Source organism: Berghia stephanieae, chromosome 1 (assembly GCF_034508935.2).
Source record: "Berghia stephanieae isolate SIO BIC M18660-M18661 chromosome 1, UCSD_Bste_1.3, whole genome shotgun sequence".
Lineage (NCBI taxonomy): Eukaryota > Metazoa > Mollusca > Gastropoda > Nudibranchia > Aeolidiidae > Berghia > Berghia stephanieae.
In genome coordinates, this window is record NC_088360.1 from 12,945,186 (window position 1) to 12,968,114 (window position 22,929).

Below are 22,929 nucleotides of genomic sequence, written 5' to 3' on the forward strand. Positions count from 1 at the left end.
ACTGATCACACGCATTTTTTTTTTTTTTTTTTGTCACTCTCGTATTGCAGACGAGTTTTTAGTGCTACCCAACGAGCGAGCATAGGGATTTTTATATGATATAGTTTTGTTATTATTGCGACGATGTAATGGTGTCTATTTAGATAGTTCAGTTTATTTCGATGGATTATATGGCATTCGTGGTAGAAATTTGTTTATGCGTATTCTTGTAGTCGACCATAGAGTTGGTAAGTTACCTATTACCATAACAGTTTGATAGTCGTTATACGAACGCTTCTTTCTTTTTTGCACTATGGCTGGATGGGTTTTTTAAATAGTAGTCTGGTGTACGGTCCTATCTGGGCGAGTAGCTAGGGAGTAAATTAGGATATATAATATAATAGAAAATACGAAAATCTGCGATACAAGATTAGTACGGCCTCTTGTTTACATTCGTCTTAATCTCCATTTAAGAAGAGTGTGACCAGGATGACCAGAATATTTTTTTTTTAATGCCAAAATAGCCTGATAAAATGCCAAACTTTTCTAAGCATCACCTTTTTCTATTAAAATAGCATGACATGGGAATAAATCTCAATTTTCTTCACCGCTGCCACGAGAAGTGTCTTCTTAAAAAAGTCACATTGTCTTACCAATTTAAGAGGAAATATTTGTATATTTTGAGAAATTAAGAGTTAATTTGTCTCTAAATCGGGTGAAAGTGGTTTAAAAAAAAAAAAAACCCCTCAAAAATGCCTCAATGCCAACCGGCTTTAATTTAGAAAAACACACAAGTTTTTGGAATTTGTAAATAGAGGTAAATCTGACTCATGAATGAACAACACAAAACAAACGACGTTTCGGTCCTTGGCCTTTATCAAGTAAATATATATATATGTATGTATGTATTCTGCGTTTACTTGATAAAGGCCAAAGGCCGAAACGTCGTTTGTTTTGTGTTGTTTATTCATGAGTCAAATTTACTCCCTTTATCTTTATCTCCATTTTGGAATTTGGTATTACGAACGTCAACTTGGCAATCGTGATGTGGAGCAAAGGATAACAAACACACGTTTTCCTCGCTTCTATTCTACAACTAGAACTATCTTGACTGAGAAATATTTGCCTTTCTTTTTATAATTTCCGACTTTTTTCATGAATTAGGGAAACTATATTTGTCTCAAAATGCCGAAAGTACGAACTGAAAAGAAGTCTAAGCCGAGGGTAAATCCTATACAGAGACAAGGTGAGAAATACAGATGACTTGTGTTGACTGTTGATGTCGACTATTGACTTCTGCTTCTTCTGGCTTGTTCTTTCCAATCCAGGCACCTGAGTCTGCGAAGACTGGTTGTTCTCCTTGTCCACAGAGTCTAAGTATAAACAAATAAAATATCTTTAGTGGCTAGTTAACTGGTGTTAGCACACGACTCCTGAAGTAAGTAATCTCACTTTCCACTTTCTTTTACTTTTCGTTCGGCGGATATATATGAAAATGAATGATGATGATGTGACATCATTCTTGGCCTTAGTTTATGATTATGATGTGGTTGGTAAAAAAAAATTATAATTGGACTGAGTTCAATGAAACATATATCATTATAAAGCGCTTTTCAACATGATTCTTAATGTCTTCCAAAATTATGAAAATCCGATTAGGATAGAATGGCAATTTCATTAGGGAAGAGAAGTTTTAAGTTATCTATCTAAAACTATTAGGCACTTTAAAATGATGTGCTAATTCTGTATCACAGTTCTCCCATTCGCCTGTGTGACCGCGAGTATCGTTTGTGAGCTGCAGGTTAAAACCATGACTTGGTTAAATTGAGAGATCTCTGGTGTTTATTTACAGAATTTGATTTTGATAAATGTAACACCAAAAATAAAAGGGCATTGTCATTGACTGCTCTATTTCTATCATTAGTACAATTACCGTTTCCCTCTTTAAATTCATTTAGAAGATATTGTAATGGAAAGAACTTAATTTTAGTAGGCAAGAAAATCATTCATGAAAAAATTCCCTTGAAACATAAAAAATCATAAAATTCAACCATTTTCCTTTCCAATGGTAAAATTTTGAACTAATCAAAACTGCTTCCTGGATACCCTTTGAGCGTTCCATAAAATCACACTCATTTCAAAATCTACCTAAGTAACGCCATTTCAGCTTGGACTGCCTTGGTCAGCGTCGTTCATTGGCTCCTAGCCTAGTGTTTCAGGGGAATCCCCTTTCGTTTTTTTTCAGTCAGCTGGAGCCCAGTTTCAGGCTGATTCCTATACAGTGGACACCGGATAAGACGATGTCCAGGGGAACCGAGAAAAAAGTCGACTTATCAGAAAATCAACTTAACCGGAGTGTAACCAAATGAACAAAAATGCATGTGAACAAAGCAAACCAATCTAGAATAAGTATATCCCTTCATATCGCGCAGTTTCTGTAGTGGTCATCAGATGCTCCTACCCCCAATAGCCCCAAAGAGGAATCAGAATACATAAAAATCGGAATTCGAGATAAAAAAGCGGAATCAACTTACTGTTATGGGTGGGGATCCTGACCTCCCATAGCGGGCAGGGAGGTACATACTGTGTCTTCTATCCCCTTAATCGCTTTCTGTCTTTGTCTCGGAATGAGATTACTTGGTTTTGTCCTGGCACTGGCCGGAATCCTAGCTGGGAGGGAAACAGTCAAATGCAGTTATTGTTTTGGGAGATGATATTTTTTTCCTTGTAAATCATCTCTGTTATGTATTATTATTTTTATTTTGAATGTATAATGTAAGCATTTGAGTGTGTTCCTCTTTGTTGGATTTTGTGCTTGTGTCTGGATGAGACTTGTAGGTGGTATGCTCTTGGAATCTACATCTGATCCCTATTTGTTCTCAATTCCCCTTTGTCTTACTTTTTCTTGTGTGCTTTAATTGTAATTCTAGAACTTTTTACTATCCCATTTTCTTCCTTTTTACTGGCGCTGATATAACCTAAATGTGTTGCAAGTGCCGTAAAACCCTTAAAAACAAAAACAAACAAACAAACTTACTGTTATTCACTATGACATGCTTTGCAACAGAAAATGTAAAAGACAATCCAAAAGTACTCAGATTATAAAATATAAAATGTGTAAAAATGTACAGATTGTGTAAAGACTAAAAATGGGGTCAATTATAATAGCGAACACACAGGTCTTGACCGTCTTAGAGCAAAACATTGAATGGATAGAATTAACTTTGTCAGGACCATCCCCCCCCCCCCCCCCCCTAATCAAACAAACGCGCATGCCAGTACACATATACACAGGGCTAAAATTAAATAGGGAAAGAAGCTGACCGTACTCAATAGTACTCAATAATATTATTACCGATGGAAGCCAACATATATTACCAAGGTAATTGACCTCACAAATTGGAGTCACCATAATAATAATAATACTTCGGTCAACCCCCCTCCCAAACATATAATATTATCCAACATCAGCAGCACACACTTTGAATGGACTAATCAGACACACAAAATGTGTGTTGATTGACCATAGGAGGTGCTGACGAAACAAGCCATAGCTCACTTTTTTTTCACTAGAGATTTTTATGTTTTAATTTTCCTCGATTGGAAAGGTGAAAAGCGAAATTTTTGCCTTGAATGTGGAATGTATACCAATTAAGTGAAATTATTCCGCGAAAAGCGGAAGGGTAGGAGCCTCTAGGTCAAGGTCATGCTTCTTGTAAATCGTCAAGACAGAAATAGCTGGTATGCCAATTTCCTATGCGATGATTTTCTGTCACATGCCAGACTTTCAAAATGCATCGAATCTTCCTTTTCCGCGATAGGTTTGCCATTGTAGTTGTAGACTTAACTTGAATTCTTGATAAAATTGATACTAATTAAGAGGGATGGCCTGGGATTAGGACCCCAAAAAATCTTGAACTTGAAACCATGTAAAATTTGAGATGGAGAAATTAAAAAGTTATTCAATACTGCTTATGTACATTGAACACGGACGTCAGGCAAAGCACCTACATCACATCGATGTGCGTCAATCGTTCATGGATATTCTTAACCACTGAAAATTCTTACTGGTAGCTTTTTTAACCAATGGAAATACTTGTTTATTTGTGATTTTATTGTAGTCATGCGTGATAAGAACATCGACTTATGTGGAGTTTTTTTTTTTTTTAACTAATGTTATATAGGAAGAAGGGGGAGGGACCAAGAAAAAAATCGACTTGGGTAAAAATCGACTTAGGCAACGTCGACGTATCCAGAGTGCACTGTATTAGTATTTTTTGGGGAGTTTTTAAGGTATAAAAAATTGATTAACTCTGCTTCTATAATTTAACCTAGAGACAAATTTCAAATGGTTTTATCAATGGGATGATATACTGCATCATAGTAAACCAGATTTTATGCTGTCGTTTAAAAACTGAAATTTCATTTAAGTGCCTAATTTTATACTTATACTCATATAAAGGCTGAAAAATGTACTCCTATTTGCCTTTGATATTTACTGACAGACTTTGTGACCTGAAATTGTTGTATTTCCCGTACTGACCACCATTTGGATTTCAAAATTGGCCTAAAATGCCCACTGACATTTGAGTTAGGATTTTGCTGGAATGATTCCAGGGATGCGGGATATGCTGAATTTGATTTTATTAAAAAGTTCTGATGTTAAATTACGTGCCTCAACAGGAATTTTGATTTACCAATTTCTAATTTTTTAATTATCTAAAGCTAAATAATACCCTGTTTTATCCATGGTCAAAAGAGATATATATAAAGTGAATCTACCCCAAGAAATCTGCAGAAGGTCTCCCTGTCGCTCTATTGGAGCGATATCTAGTATTGAGTGGCTCTACAGTTTATGATTTATGAAGATCTAGTCCCTGCTATAAATATAAAATTTGAAGTAGACATCATTAGGTACTTTGGTAAAAGTCTATTTGACACTCCAGCAGTGAGCTGATAAATGACCTGGTGGCTGTGATCCGATTACTCATTTTCTCCTTTTCTTTTCTCTCTCTCATTTTTCCTTTTTTTGTCACAGACCATGCCAGTTGGTAAATTATGAACAATTTACTATTAACTGCCAGGGACTGGTGTTGTTGCACAAATCTTTTTCGTGAATTATTCCTTATTATGGCGAAGTGCAGTATATCGTCCTGTAAAACAAAGGAAATCCTACTTTTTTTTAAAAACTATCGGGCAAAATTCATACTAGGCAGGGATTTACCACTTCATTCTTCTGTTTGTTTTTTTCCTCTGAATCTGAAGTTTGGATCCGAAAACAGTAATTTTTGTTTAGATAAGATTTTAACACATCTTGGAATTTGTGAAAAGATATATAAAAATTAAAAATTTAAAAACAAATGCCAACGAATATGGACTCAAACTTTTCCAGAACGATTGACACGAAATGGATGATTGGAAGAAAGTAACGAGATTCAAGATTCATGTGCACGCAAATCGAGGCTTGACTGAAATCACTGCATCCACCTGAAGAGTTCCAATTGGACTCCTTGGTAATTGATGAACTGTCAACTACCAAGGACTCACTTCTTGGCAATTGACACTTCCATTTATAATCTATAGCTTTAAACTTTGGTGACTTTATTTTGCGATTACCGACATGCTGGAGCGATAACTAGTGTTGCGTTAGGTGTCACTTGAACTTGAAGGCCTTCCGCACATTCTTCAAGCTAAGGGAAACAACCCTGAGTATTCCTTTAACAAAACCTAAAAGAAAAAAGAAAATCTTGTACCTTCAACTAACCCTAATAGGAAAAGCAAAAATTCTAGGACCTCTACCATGACCTAACCCTAATAAAAAATGTTTGAAGCAGACATGATCACTCAAAGCTGAATAGATTTTTGAAAATAAATTGTTTTAATAAAATCTGTGCCTCCAATGACAAGAGTACAAAATGACTCGAATTACTGAATTTCCAAACTCAAAATAGGTACATTGATTTAATCTTAATCTTATTAGCTGGAGGGGCTCTATAATTACCTTATCTTATTTTCTGTTTATATCTTTTCAGGTATTTCATTCAACACTGGAATTGGTCAGCATATTTTGAAAAATCCGATGATTGTGACCAGTATGGTTGAAAAGGTACAATGGTTTTTAATGTTCATTTATTTGGAGTAGAAATATCTGGATTGTGAGCCACTTCATCTCTGTTTTCTTCATTTCATCATGTAGGAAAACAAAGTGACAATACTTTTGAATTGTTTATTGTTTGTTTATTGAATCAATATTTTCCTAACTTGACTTGCATTATCAATATTTTAATGATTATACAGGTTACCACCTTTTCACCCAGTTTGCTTATGAATCCAGCTTATCTGTGGAAACAAAACAAAATAATCTTTGTTTATTTCAGTTATTATCCTCTCCTCCTACTCCAGTTGTAATTTCAATGTACACTGGGTGGGGTTAGTGACCTCCCATAGTGGGCAGGGAGATCCATACCGTGTCTTCTATCCCCCTATATATGTTTTCCAACTTGCTTTCCGCCTTTGTCTTGGAATGACTTTTGGGATAGAAGAGATGTTACTGAGATTTTCTATCTTCCTTCTCATAATGATTAACAATGCACTCTGCTTTAACTCAACACTGACCTTAAAATTTTGTTGCTGGGTGGGGTTCCTTACCTCTCATGGTTGGCAGGGAGGTACTTACTGTGTCTTCTATCCCCTGATATCTGTTTTCCAACATGTCTTTGTATTGGAATGATATTACTTGATTTTGTCCTAGCCCTGGCTGGGAGGGAAACAGTCAAATGTATAGTTAGTTTTGGGAGATGATATTTTTTTCATTGTAAATCGTCTCTCTGCTATGCACTGTATTATTTTTCCTGTTACTTATGTATGATTTGTAAACAAATGAGTTTGTTCCTCTTGGCAGGGACCTGTGCTTGGGTCTGGATGAGGCATTTAGTGGTCTCAAACTAAGTACACTGGTAGTGTGCTCTTGGAATCTACATCTGTTCCCTATTTGAACCAGTTCCCCCTTATCTTGCCTATTCTTGGGTGCTTTAAATGTAATTCTATAACTTTTTACTATCCCATTTTCTTCCTTTTCAATGGCACTTATATAATAATAATAATAATAATAATAATAATAATAATGCTGAAAACTTATATAGCACTATAACTCCGAGACACCAGACTCTAAGCGCTTAAATTACAAATTACTTTGGCTGAAACATAATCATTTACACACACGCGCACACACACACACACACACTCAACAAACAACACAAACCAAACCTATCTTGCTTCTCATACCATCTACTAAAATTGAAACATATGTTTTAAGCGAACGTTTAAAAATAGACAAAGATTCTTTTTCACGAATGCTCTGCGGTAAGGCGTTCCAAATAGAGGGTCCGAAATGAGAAAAGGATCTCGTTCCAGCATTTTTCCGAATTCGAGGGACAAATAGTTTTGTGGAATCACTTGCCGAACGTAAGGGGCAGGGTTTTGAATATCTTTCAATTAGTTCCGAAAGATAGGAAGGGGCAGTACCTTCAAAACAACGATACACTAAAAAACAAGCTTTGAATTTAAGCCTTTTCTCAACAGGCAGCCAATGCAGGTCATGAAGTAGAGGTCCGGCAGAGTCGCACCTACGCTTCATGAATAGTAGTCTGACAGCGCTGTTTTGGACAATCTGAAGACGTCTCAGATTGTATTGCGAAACGCCAAACAACAGAGCATTACAATAATCCAATTTCGATAGTACGAGGAACACAACCAGATATGACCTAAATGTGTTGCAAGCGCCGTAAAACCCTTAAAAAACAAACAATACAATGTATGATACATATATACATTTTTCTCTCTTGTGTTGGTATGGTTATCTGGCCCTTTGTTTTTACTCATAGGAAATTGCTAACAAAGTTTCTTAAGTGACATTATACTTTCAAAAATATGCAAACTAAACTAATTGAAATAATTGCAAAAATGGTAACAATAAAACATCATTACCTCTTTTTAGATATATATTTTTTTATTTTCCAATTTATTTTCCCTCTGACAGGCTGCCCTTCGTCCTACTGATGTAGTTTTGGAAGTTGGACCTGGTACAGGAAACATGACAGTGAAACTACTTGAAAAAGTGAAGAGGGTAAATTTATTGTTAATTTTAATTTTTCATTTTTTCCGATGACCAGAAATTGATAAAACTAAAACCAAAGACAAGATGTGGCAAACCTCAATTTTAAAAAAATGTTGTTCCAATAAATTATTTGAATTTTTTTTCTATCCTTTAGTGGTAATACGAGGGACATCTGTAAAGAAATTTTGTCATAACTCAAATTGAATACATCCACTTAAAACGCACCTATAATAGTGAGTCAGTCTTTAGCTACTTTTCCATACAGATCAATGCATTTTTTGCTAGCATGACAACAGCAAATAGATATCCAACCGAAAGAATTGTCCATTAAGCTTTGAAAATCAATCAAACTTCCTCAACAATATCTTCTTTTGAACCTCTCCCCCCCGGTAAAGAAGTTTTTTAAGGCCCCAAAGAGGTGAAAGTCAATCAGTAGAAAAATCAGATATTGACTTTGGGCTGGATGGGGAAGATTTCTGTCAGCTTTGCTATGTTGGGAGTCTGGTCTTTTAAGCAAACAGCTTTTCTTAGATGATCAAGAGTTTACCAGTATCGAATAGCATTAACACATTGTTGTTTTGGCAAAATATCTAAGAGAATCACACCTTTTGTGTCTCTTAAGACATTTGCCATTACTTTGGATGTTGAGTTGAGTTCTTCACTTTAATTTTTTTTTGATAACAGGAGAAGAAGGATGCCATCAAATCATTGAGTCGTGCTTATCTCTAAGTACTCTTTTGTATCAAAGTTTTATCATCAGTAATCAAATGTTCCAGAAGATTATGTTTTGCTTTAAAGTCCCATCAGGCCCTACAATGAGATGTGTCTGGCTATGACATATTGCTGACATTGTTCTGGCCTAAACTTTCTGATACCCTAATTGTAAAGAGTAGTCCTTCAGAGCCATTAAGCCCATGGAGCCAGATTGTATCCCAGTTTCTATAGCATGAAGCAGACAATAGCAATTGCTTGCTATTCTTTTAATAGGATATTAGTCTATTGCAAAGTACATTCCTCTAGATCTAACATATCTAGCTACCCAATCACTGCTGGGAGGACAGGGGGTCAGAAAAAGACTTTGACTGCATCCGGAATTGATCTTGGTGCCAAGTGTCAAAAATGACACAAGACAAGTGGTGGTCTTGGATAAGTCGACTGATTGGTCTATTTTATGTTTTAGGGTAATTTAAGAATACTTGAAGCACAAATTCATATATTAATCTAATAGAGTGCTCTATCTCTCTCTCTCTCGCTCTCTCTTTGTGTGTGTGTGTGTGTGCTTGTGTTCTCCCACCCTTTTTCATAGGATCTATCTGATTAAAGAAAAGTTATAAGTAACAATAATAAAATGTAATTGACATAGAAAATAGATTTTCAAAAGCTGATTTTAAACTCAATCATTCTTTTTCCTTGGAGTGACTGTTTTTTCCTATTTATTCTTATGTAAAGAAACATTGTAGGCATCATGAATTGTTTTGTAGATAATCACAAAGTATGAAATACTCATTAAAATTTAAGTGATTCTCATGCTTGAATGGATGTGAGTATAATAGTGTATAAATACACGAAATCACCTTAATTTGATAAAATGTGTCATTTTGGGTTAGGTTTGTATTTGTCAGACTGACTGAAAAATGTTGAATGGTCAGGATGGATATTTAAGACTGGAACAGGACAAGGTTACAAATACTCTGCGACTTGGTTGAAGTCACTATTGATGATTTACATTTAGCTAAAATACTCACAACATCCACCAATACTCAAAACTATATGTAACCCTGAATGTTTACAGGCTGATTGATAAATTTAGTGAGAAGTAATCATTAAAATGGCTGTCTAAAAACAATAGCAAAGAGCTGAGTGACGTCAACTTTGTTCCTTCTTTGAAATCTCAGTCTGGAATATATTTTGTAATAAATAGTAGTAGTCATGTCTGTAGCAAGCATTCAGGTGTCCCGTTTATGTCTGTAGTATGCATTCAGGTGTCCCGTTTTAGCTCTTTGAAAAGTAGGCACTTATGCATATGTTTCGATTATTTCATGATGAATTCAGGGGATTTTCTTTCCTCGTAAAAGAAAAAAAACGCGAACAACAGCTCTGACTTCCAGCTTTGACCATTTTGTGATTGGAGTTATCATCTTAAAAGCAATAGCATTTGATAATGCTGTCAATAGTGGTGCTCAAATTTTACAAGGTTCAAAAGTTATGCTCTTTTTTTCCGCTTCTTTTCTGCTGACCCTATGAAGTAATAGAATTTCTAGTAATGATGGTGGTAGAAGTGGTAGTTATCATGATAACACATATATTTTTTGGGGGGTGTTGAATCATTTCAAATTTGCTTTCCAGGTTGTTGCATGTGAAGTTGATCCAAGAATGGTTGCAGAAGTCCACAAAAGAGTCCAAGGAACGTAAGTCATTTAAAAAAAAATTTCTCTAAGAAAAAATATTTCTTAAGAGGGATGTCGGGTAATGGTTTGAGGAAGATTAACATGTCATTAAAAAAACAACATTTTTTTCTATATTATATATAGTTTTTATTTTTTTGAATAAAGTTTTATATATATATATATATATATATATATGTATTTTTTTTTTAATTCTCACTTCCTCTTTCTATCCACAATAGGCCAATGGCACCCAAATTACAGATGATGGTAGGAGATGTTTTGAAAACAGATTTACCCTTCTTTGATGTTTGTGTGGCTAACTTGCCTTATCAGGTAATTATGATATGATTTGATTTAGAAACATGAAAACGTTGTCACTAGTTTTATAACATTAAAATAGAAATACATTTCCAACCACAATCGGGCTAATAATATTACAAAAGGTCCCCATTAAAGTATAGCTTTAACTTACTAAACAAGTCTGTTGATTTAATTAAATTATAACATTCTTTTAAAAATAAAAAAATGAGTTGTGGTAGGTCATTCCAGAATTTAGCCATTATATTGAAAAGAGTGATCACCAAAAGATTTTAATCTGCTTTTTCTTTTTCTACTGGGGCGGTATGTGGTAGCTCTTAGTTTTTATTTTGTACCAAATATCTTAAAGCACTTTTTCAGCAACTGGGTTTGAACCTGAGAACTGTCTGTGATAGAGACACTCTACAGGCAAGGCACCGCTAAAAAAATCTAGCAAATCTATATTGAGTAATTCTCACAACTTCTTGTGGTCACTAAGTTAATTCACAAACACTGCTAATTTTTATTGGGTAGCTAGCTGTTGAGTTATGAGCTCTATATTAAACACAAACATATAATAAAGAGATGATCAAAACTCTAAGTAAGCTCCGATATTAGGTGAATATTAGTTTTAAAAAGTTAGTGGAACAGGTACTTATGTTAATACTAACAAGAAATGAAGGGAGTATATATAAATGCCAAAAGAAAATGGAGAATAAAAAAACCTTCACAGTGATGGACCACTGACTGGAACTGGTAAGGCACGAGAGGGATGCTCTACTAGCTAGGAGCGATGCGTTTTCAATCAAGCAATGATTGACTTTGTTGTTTCAAGAAGAAATATGGAATAATTTTCAAAGTTTTCTGCTTCTGTAAAAACATCCACTGTTGTAAAAGAAAGTCATATTCAAGTACTTTATTCCCCCTCCACTGACAACTTTATAAGGCCATTTTTTTTTCTGGTCTCAAGGATGTCATTATAGTGAGGTATATCAAAACCAAGGCATGAAAAGTGGGTATGTGACGCAAACTAGACATTGAAGCTGTTGTGTAAAATAGAATAATAAACATGAAAAGACATCAAAAAGTGGGAGTATGATGCAATGTAAATCAGTGGATGTTGTTATGAATTGATGTTTTTACCATGAATTTAGTCTTTTACCATCTGGGAGAAGGTTTTGTCATAAATGTAGAACTAACAAGTGTAAATCAACGTTCGTTCCATCAGCAATAAAACTGTTGAATATTTCATATGGTACAGCAAGACCAAGGATTGATGCGTTGACTGATTGACTGATTAATTTATTTAATGTTAGATTAATTGACCAATTGATAATGATGATAATATTTGGTGTCAAATTGCCACAAATGTAGCGAATTGAAAATGAAATGAATATGTTTATGTTATGCACTGCTGTTTATTTCTTCATAAAATCGGATCACTTAGTTATACTGCTGGAACCCAGCAAGTGACTGACAACAGCAGCTACCTGGACAGGGATTCCCCTTTTTTGAGGATTAAGACACAAAGTATTGCATTTTCGTGATGTAATATAACACCATATCTAGATGACCACTTACATTACAATAATACTTATGGAACAGACAGTACTACTTTCACTTGTTATGTTGGTTCTTTTTTCGTTTTATTGTGATTATTCTGATAGGTTTTATAAGCAATTTAAAATCCCTACTATTTTAAAATATTTTTGTTGTTGTGCGGACAATAAAAAATTCAAATCTTTAAAATCAGACGTTGGATTCCGAAACTAATTAATGCTTTGTCCAGTCTTAATATTATTACACAAAGTAAAACATTCATTTTCTGATTCAACACATTTTAACCACGTTTTTAATGGTCATAAATGTAATGGGCTGGACATCAGGTATGTTCTTTTCCTTTGTATTTTGTATTGTATTTAAAAGATATGGAGATAAGTGGACTAAACAATTTAACACACTCCTAAAGAACATATAAAGCAATATATTGTGTGTGTAGGTTTTACTTCACTATTCCAAATAGAAACAAAACCATCATCATTACACCAAACAACAACACCATCACAGTGGTGTAGTAGATAATACAAACAATTAATATGGTAGGAAAAGGCATTCTCCCTCTCTCTCTCTCTCTCTCTCTCTCTCTCTCTCTCTCTCTCTCTCTCTCTCTCTCTCTCTCTCTCTCTCTCTCTCTCTCTCTCTCTCTCTCTCTCTCTCTTTCTTTCTCTCTCTCTCTCTCTCTCTCTCTCTCTCTCTCTCTCTCTCTCACATACATACACACATACATCCTGCATATACACACAAACAAACGTAAAAGATAGGCTAAGAGAAATGCATCACATTCACACTTCACCTAATTCATATCACTGACAACAACGATATAACATTAACATCAACAGTTAGTACAGATAGTATTCCACAAAGGCAAGTTTGACTGGGGAAAATAAGAAGAGGGGGAGGGGGGGGGGAGTACTCAAACATAGCCAAGATAGAGAAAATAATAGTGGCACCTCCTCCTAGGAATTAACAGATATGCAGACATTATTCTCAATATTCACAGTGTACAAGTAGTGCAGCTGGTGAATAAAACCTTCCCACACCAATCAACAGAGACATGAATGAAACAAACCCATTCATTTCATATTTCTTAAATCAGTTACAGATGTGTCTTTAAGAACTATTATTGTAGGGCTACTTGCAGAGAGAGAGAGAGAGTGTGTGTGTGTGTGTGTGTGTGTGTACGTTCCTGTACTACAATAAGTATGACTTCTTCACTCCTTTACCATATTCGTGGGAACTTTTAATGATAAAACTAGAATTGATGTAGTAAAGTGTTCCATGGTCAGTGGGGAGTCCAGGAAATGATTATGACATTGTTTACATTGTGTAACTGGTCCACATTCATCACCCAGGATAGCCTAGACATCTCATAGACTGCTAGATATTCCCAGTGAAATTTGATACCCCCACCCCTACACTTGTTACATACTTGTTGAACTGATTTAACATTAGTGCAACAGAAAGTAGACGGTTTGTACTATGTAATAGTGTGGATAATAATAAACTGCAACGTCTGATTGTTGTTGTAGCGATTCCAGAAACATTTGATTTAAATGATAAATGTAGTGAAAATGTGAGTCTACTTTGCTGTCTTCTTGAAAAAGAAATATACTGATGATATCTATGATATTTAGTCCACTGTGTGAGGGGGATTTCAATCTATAACATGAGTGATATGGGTTTACATTTAAGATAGTTGTCGCTTGGCTATGCCATTATTTATCAGACCAATTAGACTACTCGATTCGCTGACTGCAGGCACGTGCCATACAGAGCGCAGGTAAAGAGGTGGAGAGTAGTGACCTCTTGACCTAGCATCTCAACTAAGTGATCCGCTGGTAAACCACTGTGTGTGTATATCGCATGCGTGAAAGAAAGAGAGGAAGAGAGAGAGAGAGAGAGAGAAAATAAGTAGGAGTGAAATATCTGTTCAATGTTATAGTTATCATATAACGTTATAACAAGTGTAACTAAATGACAAATTGACATATTTATGGACAATAAAGATATATTATTATTATGTTTTGTTAAGGATTATGCGTTTTTATGTTATTTTGGGGCATTGCTCGCAATTAATTTCCAATTATTATTTTTTAATGGTTGATGGTGAATGTTATCTTTTGTTTGTTTTTTTTTCTCTTTCTTCTCCCACCAGATTTCATCACCTTTCACATTCAAACTACTGTTACACAGACCTTTCTTCAGGTAAGAATACTTTTTGTATTTAATTTCATAAGCCCCTTTTTTATACAATTACCATAGTGGACAGGGAGGCATTTACTGTGTCCTCTATCCCCCGATATCTGTTTTCCAACATGCTCTCTGTCTTTGTCTTGGAATGAGATTACTTGGTTTTGTCCAGGACCTGGCCAGATACCCTAGCTGGGAGGGAAAGAGTCAAATGTATAGTTAGAATTTTGAGAGATGATGTTTATTGTCTTGTAAATTATCTCTCTTTTATGCTCTGTATTGTTTTGTTTACATATTATATATGATTTGTAAACTTTTGAGTGTATTCCTCTTAGTAGGGAGCTGTGCTTGTGTCAGGATGAGACTTTTTAGGCGTTATTTTATTTTTTTACTGAATTTTTAATAATGATTGCAATTCTTTTTACTCTGAAAGATGTGCCATCCTTATGTTTCAAAGAGAATTTGCTGAACGACTGGTAGCAAAACCTGGAGATACACTCTACTGTCGATTGTCTGTCAATACACAATTATTGGCCAGAGTTGATCATATATTAAAGGTAAAACTGCTTTCACATTGACATGATCAATCTAACTCAGCCTCATGCTCAATAACCCTTTTCTATCACTGTCAGAGTTTTTAGGCATCCCAGAAAATTCAGAAATGATATACAAGAAAAGAATTACCCTTACCCTTTTTATAAATTAAAAAAAGTCAGCTTTCTGCAGCTCTAAAAACTGAGTATCATAACAGAGTAATCGAGTTACTCATTTTTATGAAGCATTTGAATGCCCTGGGAAAAAAGTCAATAAGACAACTGGCCCAGTGCCTGTATGTTTCTCAAGGGTTGCACTCAAATCAGAGTAAAGCACATGAAGGAAAAGCATAATCACAAAGAGCAAGCATTCCAACTTTCTCTAGGTTATGTTTCAGTCATCGGCCAAAGAAGGTTGTTTATTGATATTATGTTTGTTTTTTGTTGGGTTTTTTTTTTTGGGGGGGGGGGGGCTTTTTTTGTTGTTTGTTTTTTGTTTCGGGTAGGTTAATGGAATGAATAGCAGAACTGAATTGGCGGGGACTCTTAGACTGATTCATTTTAATATAACATATTGAAATTTTCTACAATTTCAATTCTTTGAATCTTGCCGATAACGTGAAATGTGTACTATTAACACATGACACAGTGTGTGTACAACCGTAGCTTTATAGTTGATTTTATATATAAAAAAGACATGTAACAAGATGGCATGATCATTTCTTTAGAAAATAATATTTCATGTTCTGTTTTATATCCTTTAACTTTGGAAACTAGAATGTGCATTTGCTCCACCTTATACCAATAACTGTGCTGTACTAACTTCCTATGTTCATCCAGGTTGGAAAAAATAATTTTCGCCCTCCCCCTAAAGTGGAGTCTAGTGTTGTAAGAATTGAACCAAGAAACCCACCCCCGCCGATTAATTTCAAGGTAACTATATTATCAGAGGTGATTTTGCAATTATCGCAGCTTATAATAAAGACTTGAGGCCTCTGCCTTCTGGTTCTATGCCATGAAGATGTCCAGTATAAGCTTCTAAGATAGATAGAAGTTATACAGATTTTTTTCAAAGTTTTTTTGTTTTATTTTATTTTTTTTTTTGTTTTGTTTTGTTTTTTTTTGTTGGGTTTTCTTTTTTTTTTCTTTTTTTGTTGTTGTTTTTTGTAATTTGTTGGGTTTTGTTTGTTTTATGGAGGGTCGGGGCGGGGGGGGGGGGGGGGGGGTTATATAAATTTAACTTTATATTTGACAATGATAATGATTTTAAGCTTTGTGTACAATTGTATTGTGCAATGACCTTGTATTTTGTAAACATGATGTCTGGGTTTAAATATTATCAGAGGTCCATTACAAATGAGCATAAATCTCACATGTTGAAATAATTGAAAGTCATTGATTCCTATTTAAATTTCTTTGCCAGGTTACTTAATTTGTTATATCATTTGATGCTTTGCAATTTTTTTCCAATTTCAGGAATGGGATGGGTTCATTAAAATTTGTTTCTCAAGAAAAAACAAAACAATTGGATCATCTTTCAAGTCAGTATTTTAAACAGTGCCTTGATTATTTATAATTATTAAAGAAGCAAATTGTGATAAAATAGTATGATTTTTTTTTTTTTTAAGTTTACATCATAATTGAACAAAAAATGGATTGATATATCATTTCATTGTCTTAGTGTTTCATTTGAATTAATGCTTCTCATGTAATGTCATTGAAAAAAGAAAATCTAGATTATGAAAATCACTTTTTTGTCATTAATCTTTTCATAATGAATTTGCTTCCTGTTTTCAGGAACAAAAAGGTTTTGGAACTGATGGAGAAAAATTACAGAGTTGCGCGTACCGTGAAAAATGAGGTAAATGTCCTTTTTTCTTTCTTTTTTTTTTTTTTTGTTTGTTTGTAGCAATATTATCTTAGAGGAAATTATTGAAAAGGATAGAAACAATAAAACATTTTAACTTCATATATTGTTATCAGGATTTACATGTTTTTAAATATCAAAATTTCCGTCTCTTATAGCATTTATTTATTTTTATTAATCTTTTTTTATACCAAATTTTTAGGATGGAGGAGAAAACCATTAGAAAACAATAATCTTTTTCAAATCCAAAAGTTGATTGGAGCCAGTGTTTATCTCACTTACTTTAGTTTGAAACGATGAAATTGTTTCTGCTTGAAATTCAAAAACATTTTTTTAAAAACAGTGACAATGTCAATTAGTTCACAAAAATGAATGATTTGGACATTTCGTGTGTCCCCTTTTGTCAACAACACAGATGAAAAAGACACTAAAGACCATTATACTTTTTTTTTTTAAAGACTATACCAAGTGATTTCAATGTAAAAGATACATTGATGGAGTTACTGGAAAATGCAGGATTTTCCGAGAGAAGAGCAAGGATGATGTCATTGGAGGATTTTATTGAGTAAGTAATTCTTTACCCTTTGTTGATTGCTTTTGCTAAAATGCAAAAACCTTTTATGAAATCATTGGCTATTGTTTTATGGTTTGTGGTATAGTACTCAGCTTATGACATGTGTTTGACACATTATATTGAGCATTTTTATAAACATAATATCCACTAAATATGCTCAAAGTGCTTTACAAGGGGTCTGTAACCAACAGCAACTCAACATGTAGGACAAGACATGACACCTGTTATGTGATATTAAAATTGTTTCCTACATTTCCGACAGAGACACCGCTGTTAATGGCCAGGAACTCATTTTACTTGTGTATACGGAGAAATAGTGTGAGTAAATGGCCTTTTCCAAGGATAACTATGAGATGCTTAGAGCAGGACTCAAACCCTGGACCTTCTAGTCCAAAGGCGAGTCATACCTCTAGACCACATAGCTGCACTAATATAGATTCCTTTTATGAAATCATTGTCTAATTTTTTGTGGTTTGTGGTACAATAATCAACTTATGAATGTTCAAAGCGCTTTTCAAGGGGTCTATAAGCCGACAGCATTACTCAACATGTAGGACGAGGCATGGCGCTTGCCAGCAATATTATAATCTTTTCTGACAGAAGCTCATCTTTTTAAAGAAATTCTTGGGGGCTAAAGTATTTTTAGATAATATGATTTTATAAGTATTTTTACAGCGTCATTACATCGTGAACTGTATTCAGTTCTATTTACCAGTGAAATCGGGACATGCTGGATCACCCTTTTTTTCATTTTTTTTTTTTTGGGGGGGGGGGGGGAGTTTTTTGTTTTTGTTTTTTTGTTTTTTGACATTACACATTTTTCTTCCCAAATTACAAATTCCTGATTCTTGAGGTTGGCATCTCTGGATTTACTAGACTGCTATGGCATCCTTTTTCTGGCTTCAAGAGCACTTTGAGCACATTTATAGGGAATGAGATTAGCGGAAGAGTAGCATCCCTTGATTGGATGTCACCTTACAGAGAGAACGTCAAATTGGTTTTGCGCATGCATCTCTCTCGTCCTCGCTTTCGGTGAAGTGTCTCATACCGCTTTCACCGGAAGTGAGGACGAGAGACGCATGCGCACAACCAACATGACGTTCTCTCTCTAATAACTTTTCCGCCGGTGACGTCCAATCAAGGGACGCTACTCTTCCGCTAATCTCATTCCCTATTAGTGGATATCCTAATAATATATGACATTTATATGGGTGATGCTCAATGCGCGAAAATATTATACTATACAAAAGCGTTTTTGTTAGGTGGGATGGGGGGGGGGTATTGAAGCAATGATGAAATAATATTTGGTTTCTTCTCTTTTCAGATTATTGGGTATCTTCAACAAAGCTGGATTCCACTTTTTATAAATCAAAGACTTTCAAGACTGTACAAGTGAAAAAGATGCAATATGGACATTTCTTGTCTTCCTCTTGCTAATGAATTGCTATGAAAATTTTTGTTTACGACTTTGTTACCTCCCTCAAGACGGCATTATGAATCTTTTGGGTTTGTTTGTTTGTTTGTGGTACGGTGGCATGTTTTTAACCTGAAATTATCACAAATCAATAAAGTGGACCATTCAGATACTTTATTAGCATAAGTTGGTCGACCATTTTTATCCTGTCATCCTAAACATAAACAGATTATTACATTCACTTTGAGTAAATACACACACTCACAAATACTCTCTTTCTCCCCCCCCCCCCTCTCTCTCTCTCTCTCTCTCTCTCTCTCTCTCTCTCTCTCTCTCTCTTTCTTTCTAATTATATGCTGAAGCAGCAAAGCAACGCAGGGGAGAAAGAATCAACCATTACATGTACAAGACATAGAATAATAATAATAATATATACATGAAAAAGATTGATAGTCTAAGCAAAGAAAACAAATGGAATGCCAGCTCCCACGATAAAACGTGTAATGTTGGACGTGTTGCTAGATAGACGTTATTTCTCTATTGTTCTTTGCTAACAATTACTTTGTTCATGTTTTGCTTTATTTATTTATCTATTATTATTATTATTATATGAGTAATATCTGAATGCTTGAGAGAGAGAGAGTAGTTTTTAGAAATACATACCTATTAGATAGACTTTGTTTGACTAGTCTCTGGGCGGGCGTATTGTGTTAATTACATTGGAATGCCATTGCAACAATTATGATTTTCCTCGTCCTGTATCAAACATGCCAACGACACTCGTGATCATCAGAAAAAAATCTCAGCTACACCCAGGATTGATTTTGTTCCTGTTGCATGTGAAACGTATGCTCTACTAACTGAGCTATTGGGACCCTCTCTCATTATCTTACTCTGATATTAAATCTGGTGAAAAGTAATTAGGCCAGACCAGCCACTCAATAACTATCAAGCAACTTTAACCATCCATTTTACACCCCAGAGACTCGGATGATATCTCTCTCTCTCTCTCTCTCTCTCTCTCTCTCTCTCTCTCTCTCAACTGTACCTGGAATACCAGCTTAGCAGTTCACTCATGTCTACAAACCCCACTCCCTCTTACCTTATGCCATTGAGAAATTTTACCATAAGAGTATATTATGCTAGTGGGAACACATATGTTTGTTTTTTAAAAACTATTAGTTACATGAAACCGTCATTTGAGATTTTAAAAGAAGGACAAAACAAAATATGGAATGAAAGTGAGAAGTGTCATTTTGCGGGTAGTATTTATCTGGCCAAAATGACATTGTTGACTTACTACAACTTCCATTAAATGACAAAACACAGAACAGGAACATTAAACAAAAACAACCCGATTTCTTGTGTTTCAAACGGCATCTCAATATTTTGAATGAACAATTGAGAGCTGTTTGCATTGTTGTGATGCTTAAGGGCACAAATGTGGTTTTAAAAAATTATTATTTTGAATTATAATGATGATATAATCTAATTTACTTTAGTTTTTACAGGCCACAGCTTCGAGCAGCCTCGTATCACTTTTACTTTATAGTTAGTGATTCATGGAGATAACAAGTATTCAGGGTATGAAAATTGATTCACCCATTACGGTGGAAATTGAAATTGTTCAGTGGCCATCTTGGATTATTGCCAGTACATTTTTATTTCATTCATTGTAAGTTAAAAAACAAACAAAAAAATATGAAAATTGACAAATTTCTGGCCAAAATAAAAAATGAAACCAGTCAACTTTTCAAAATATCCAAAAAAGCGTGTGTATTTTTTTTTTTTTTTCAGATAAATGCCTTGTCTATAATCAGTCTAAATTTTAAGAGTAATCTTTTTTTGAAATGTAGGAGGAGCTAACTCTTACATATATCAGAGCTGTGAAATTTAGTATAGAATGAATACATATTTTCATATTTTATGCCATTTTTTAGGGCTTAATCTGAGCTTTCCAATGATGTGACATGAAAGTGCTGGTTTCATAGCCCTCTTGATAATAAAAGATGAATTTTGGTATTGGAAGATTTTTTTTTGATGGGCTTGAAATTAACACATATTTGGAATTACTGTGAAAATAATAATTTATAACTATTTTTTCACGTTATTTCTGGTATAAAGTGAAAGTTCAATGTTCAAAAAATCCAAATGTGTTAATAAGTCAATTTTGGTATTTGGTGCCAAAAATAATTTTTTTTAAATTGCCACCGCATGTCCCTTTAATGGTAGGGTAACACTGAATTCTTTCCCTTTAATGGTAGGGTAACACTGAATTCTTAGTCTCCTTATGCCCCTTGGCATGCAAGGTTTGCATTGGTATCAATTGAGAGAATTATTTTGTCTAATTAGAGTAGTTTAGATAAGATACACACACTCCATGAAATTCATTTAGGTTAGGAACAGTCCTAATTGAATCGTCAATAGCGTTATCCAAAGCTAAGGTAGCAAAGACTCGGATTACTGGCTTGAGAAGTAAGTTTTGGGTGAACAAGTCCTTTGATAGTGATAGGTTAAAAAAAAAAACAACAACTTTTGAGGAATTATACAGAAGAAACATGCTGGTCTGGATGGAGTGTCAAGCCCATAAACGAAACGCGAGACATTTTCAGGAAGCCATTAAAAAAATCATGCTCCAGGAGACAACATGGGTGAAAGCTGATAAGATTAACTTTATTTGAGAGTAGTGTTGTATGTATCTGGTTTTTGTTTTTTTTTTTTGTTTTTGTTTTTCAATTTATTGTTCTGTTTTTCCTTTATCTTATTGGTAATCCTCATACTTGGAGAGAATGTAAATTTCTATATGTACATTTGATCGAATGTAAATAAAAATAAAAAAGACCCCTGATAAATATGCAAATATTTTTCAGTCTCCTTTCATTTTGTTACAATTGTGACTTGTTGAAACTTAAATCCACTTGAGATATTATCTGCTCAATAGTTTCGCATTTGTTGCATTTATTCCAATATAAATGTTACTCAAGCAGTCTACTTAAAGTCAGATTTCTTTTTCATTCAGCAGTCGCCTAGTACATTTGACTGTTTCTGCTCCAGCGAAGGGCCAGGTCAAAACCAAGTCATCCCATTCCAAGACAAATACAAAAAGGATAGTTAGAAGACACAATTGACCTCTCCTGTACACCAAGGATCTAAAAGTAGAGTAATACACTCAAATGCTTACAATTTCATATCATTATATTATTCAAAACAAAAATATAACAATACATAATAGATGATTTACAAGGGAAAAAATCTCATCTCCCAGAACTTTAACTATACATTGGACGGTTTCCCTCCCACCCAAGGGCTGCAGCCTGGTTCAGAAAAGTAATCTGATTCCAAGGCAAAGGCAGAAAGCGAGTTAGATACCTAACATAAAAAAGGAAAGAATATTTTATATTTTCCTTTAACAAAGACAAAGAGGAAAATATCGAGATAAATTTTTTAAAACTTTTTCCCCAGGTGGATTTTTCATAAGAGCCTCAGAACATGGTCTAGTTTGGTACCAATTTCTCTCGGGTCAAAACCAGAAATTTACTGGGCTAGACTAATTTAATATGCATTTTTTATATTGTGCGGCTATGTGGTCTTAAGGTATGATTGTAAGGTCCTGGGTTCAAGCCTCGCTCGATGCATAGTTGATTCCTTGGTTAAGGATCTTTCCTCACATTCTCTCACAGTACTCGGGTCTAAAATGAGTACCTGACCATTTACAGAGTTGTCTCTGTCCAAAACCATTGTAATATCACCTAACAGGCATCCTGTCATCCTACATGTTGTGTCGTTGGCCAGGGACCCCCTTGTAAAGCACTGTGAGCCTGTTTAGTGGATATTGCACAATATAAAAGCCTAAGTTTGTTTTTTTTATGATGGTTGTTGCTTGAGAGTAGAGACGACACGTCCCAACAATGTTAGAATGTTTATTTCTCCTGTTTACAAAGGCTATACGAGATACACTTCCAATGTGTATTGTAACTTCGGATGTTAACAATGCTCAAATGCCATATCAAGA

General features: G+C 34.6%; 1 protein-coding gene across 4 annotated transcripts in view; it reads left to right on the forward strand.

Annotated features, from left to right (window-relative positions):
- Positions 1–21,777, forward strand: part of LOC144968445 (dimethyladenosine transferase-like) — a 29,824-nt gene extending 8,047 nt beyond the window's left edge. Inside the window, exons 1-12 of one of the 4 annotated variants that reach the window (XM_078906826.1) lie at positions 1,013–1,225; positions 6,012–6,085; positions 8,018–8,104; positions 10,442–10,503; positions 10,722–10,815; positions 14,495–14,544; positions 14,963–15,086; positions 15,903–15,995; positions 16,539–16,603; positions 16,860–16,923; positions 17,388–17,494; positions 18,828–21,777. In XM_078906826.1, the coding sequence (XP_078762952.1) occupies positions 1,165–1,225; positions 6,012–6,085; positions 8,018–8,104; positions 10,442–10,503; positions 10,722–10,815; positions 14,495–14,544; positions 14,963–15,086; positions 15,903–15,995; positions 16,539–16,603; positions 16,860–16,923; positions 17,388–17,494; positions 18,828–18,870 (924 nt within the window). In that variant the 5' untranslated portion in view covers positions 1,013–1,164 and the 3' untranslated portion in view covers positions 18,871–21,777. Of the gene's footprint in view, positions 1–1,012; positions 1,226–1,397; positions 1,418–5,371; positions 5,493–6,011; positions 6,086–8,017; positions 8,105–10,441; positions 10,504–10,721; positions 10,816–14,494; positions 14,545–14,962; positions 15,087–15,902; positions 15,996–16,538; positions 16,604–16,859; positions 16,924–17,387; positions 17,495–18,827 lie in introns of those variants that run through there. The other 3 variants (XM_078906834.1, XM_078906852.1, XM_078906844.1) reach the window with 3 other exon arrangements.
- Positions 21,778–22,929: the final 1,152 nt, after the last annotated feature.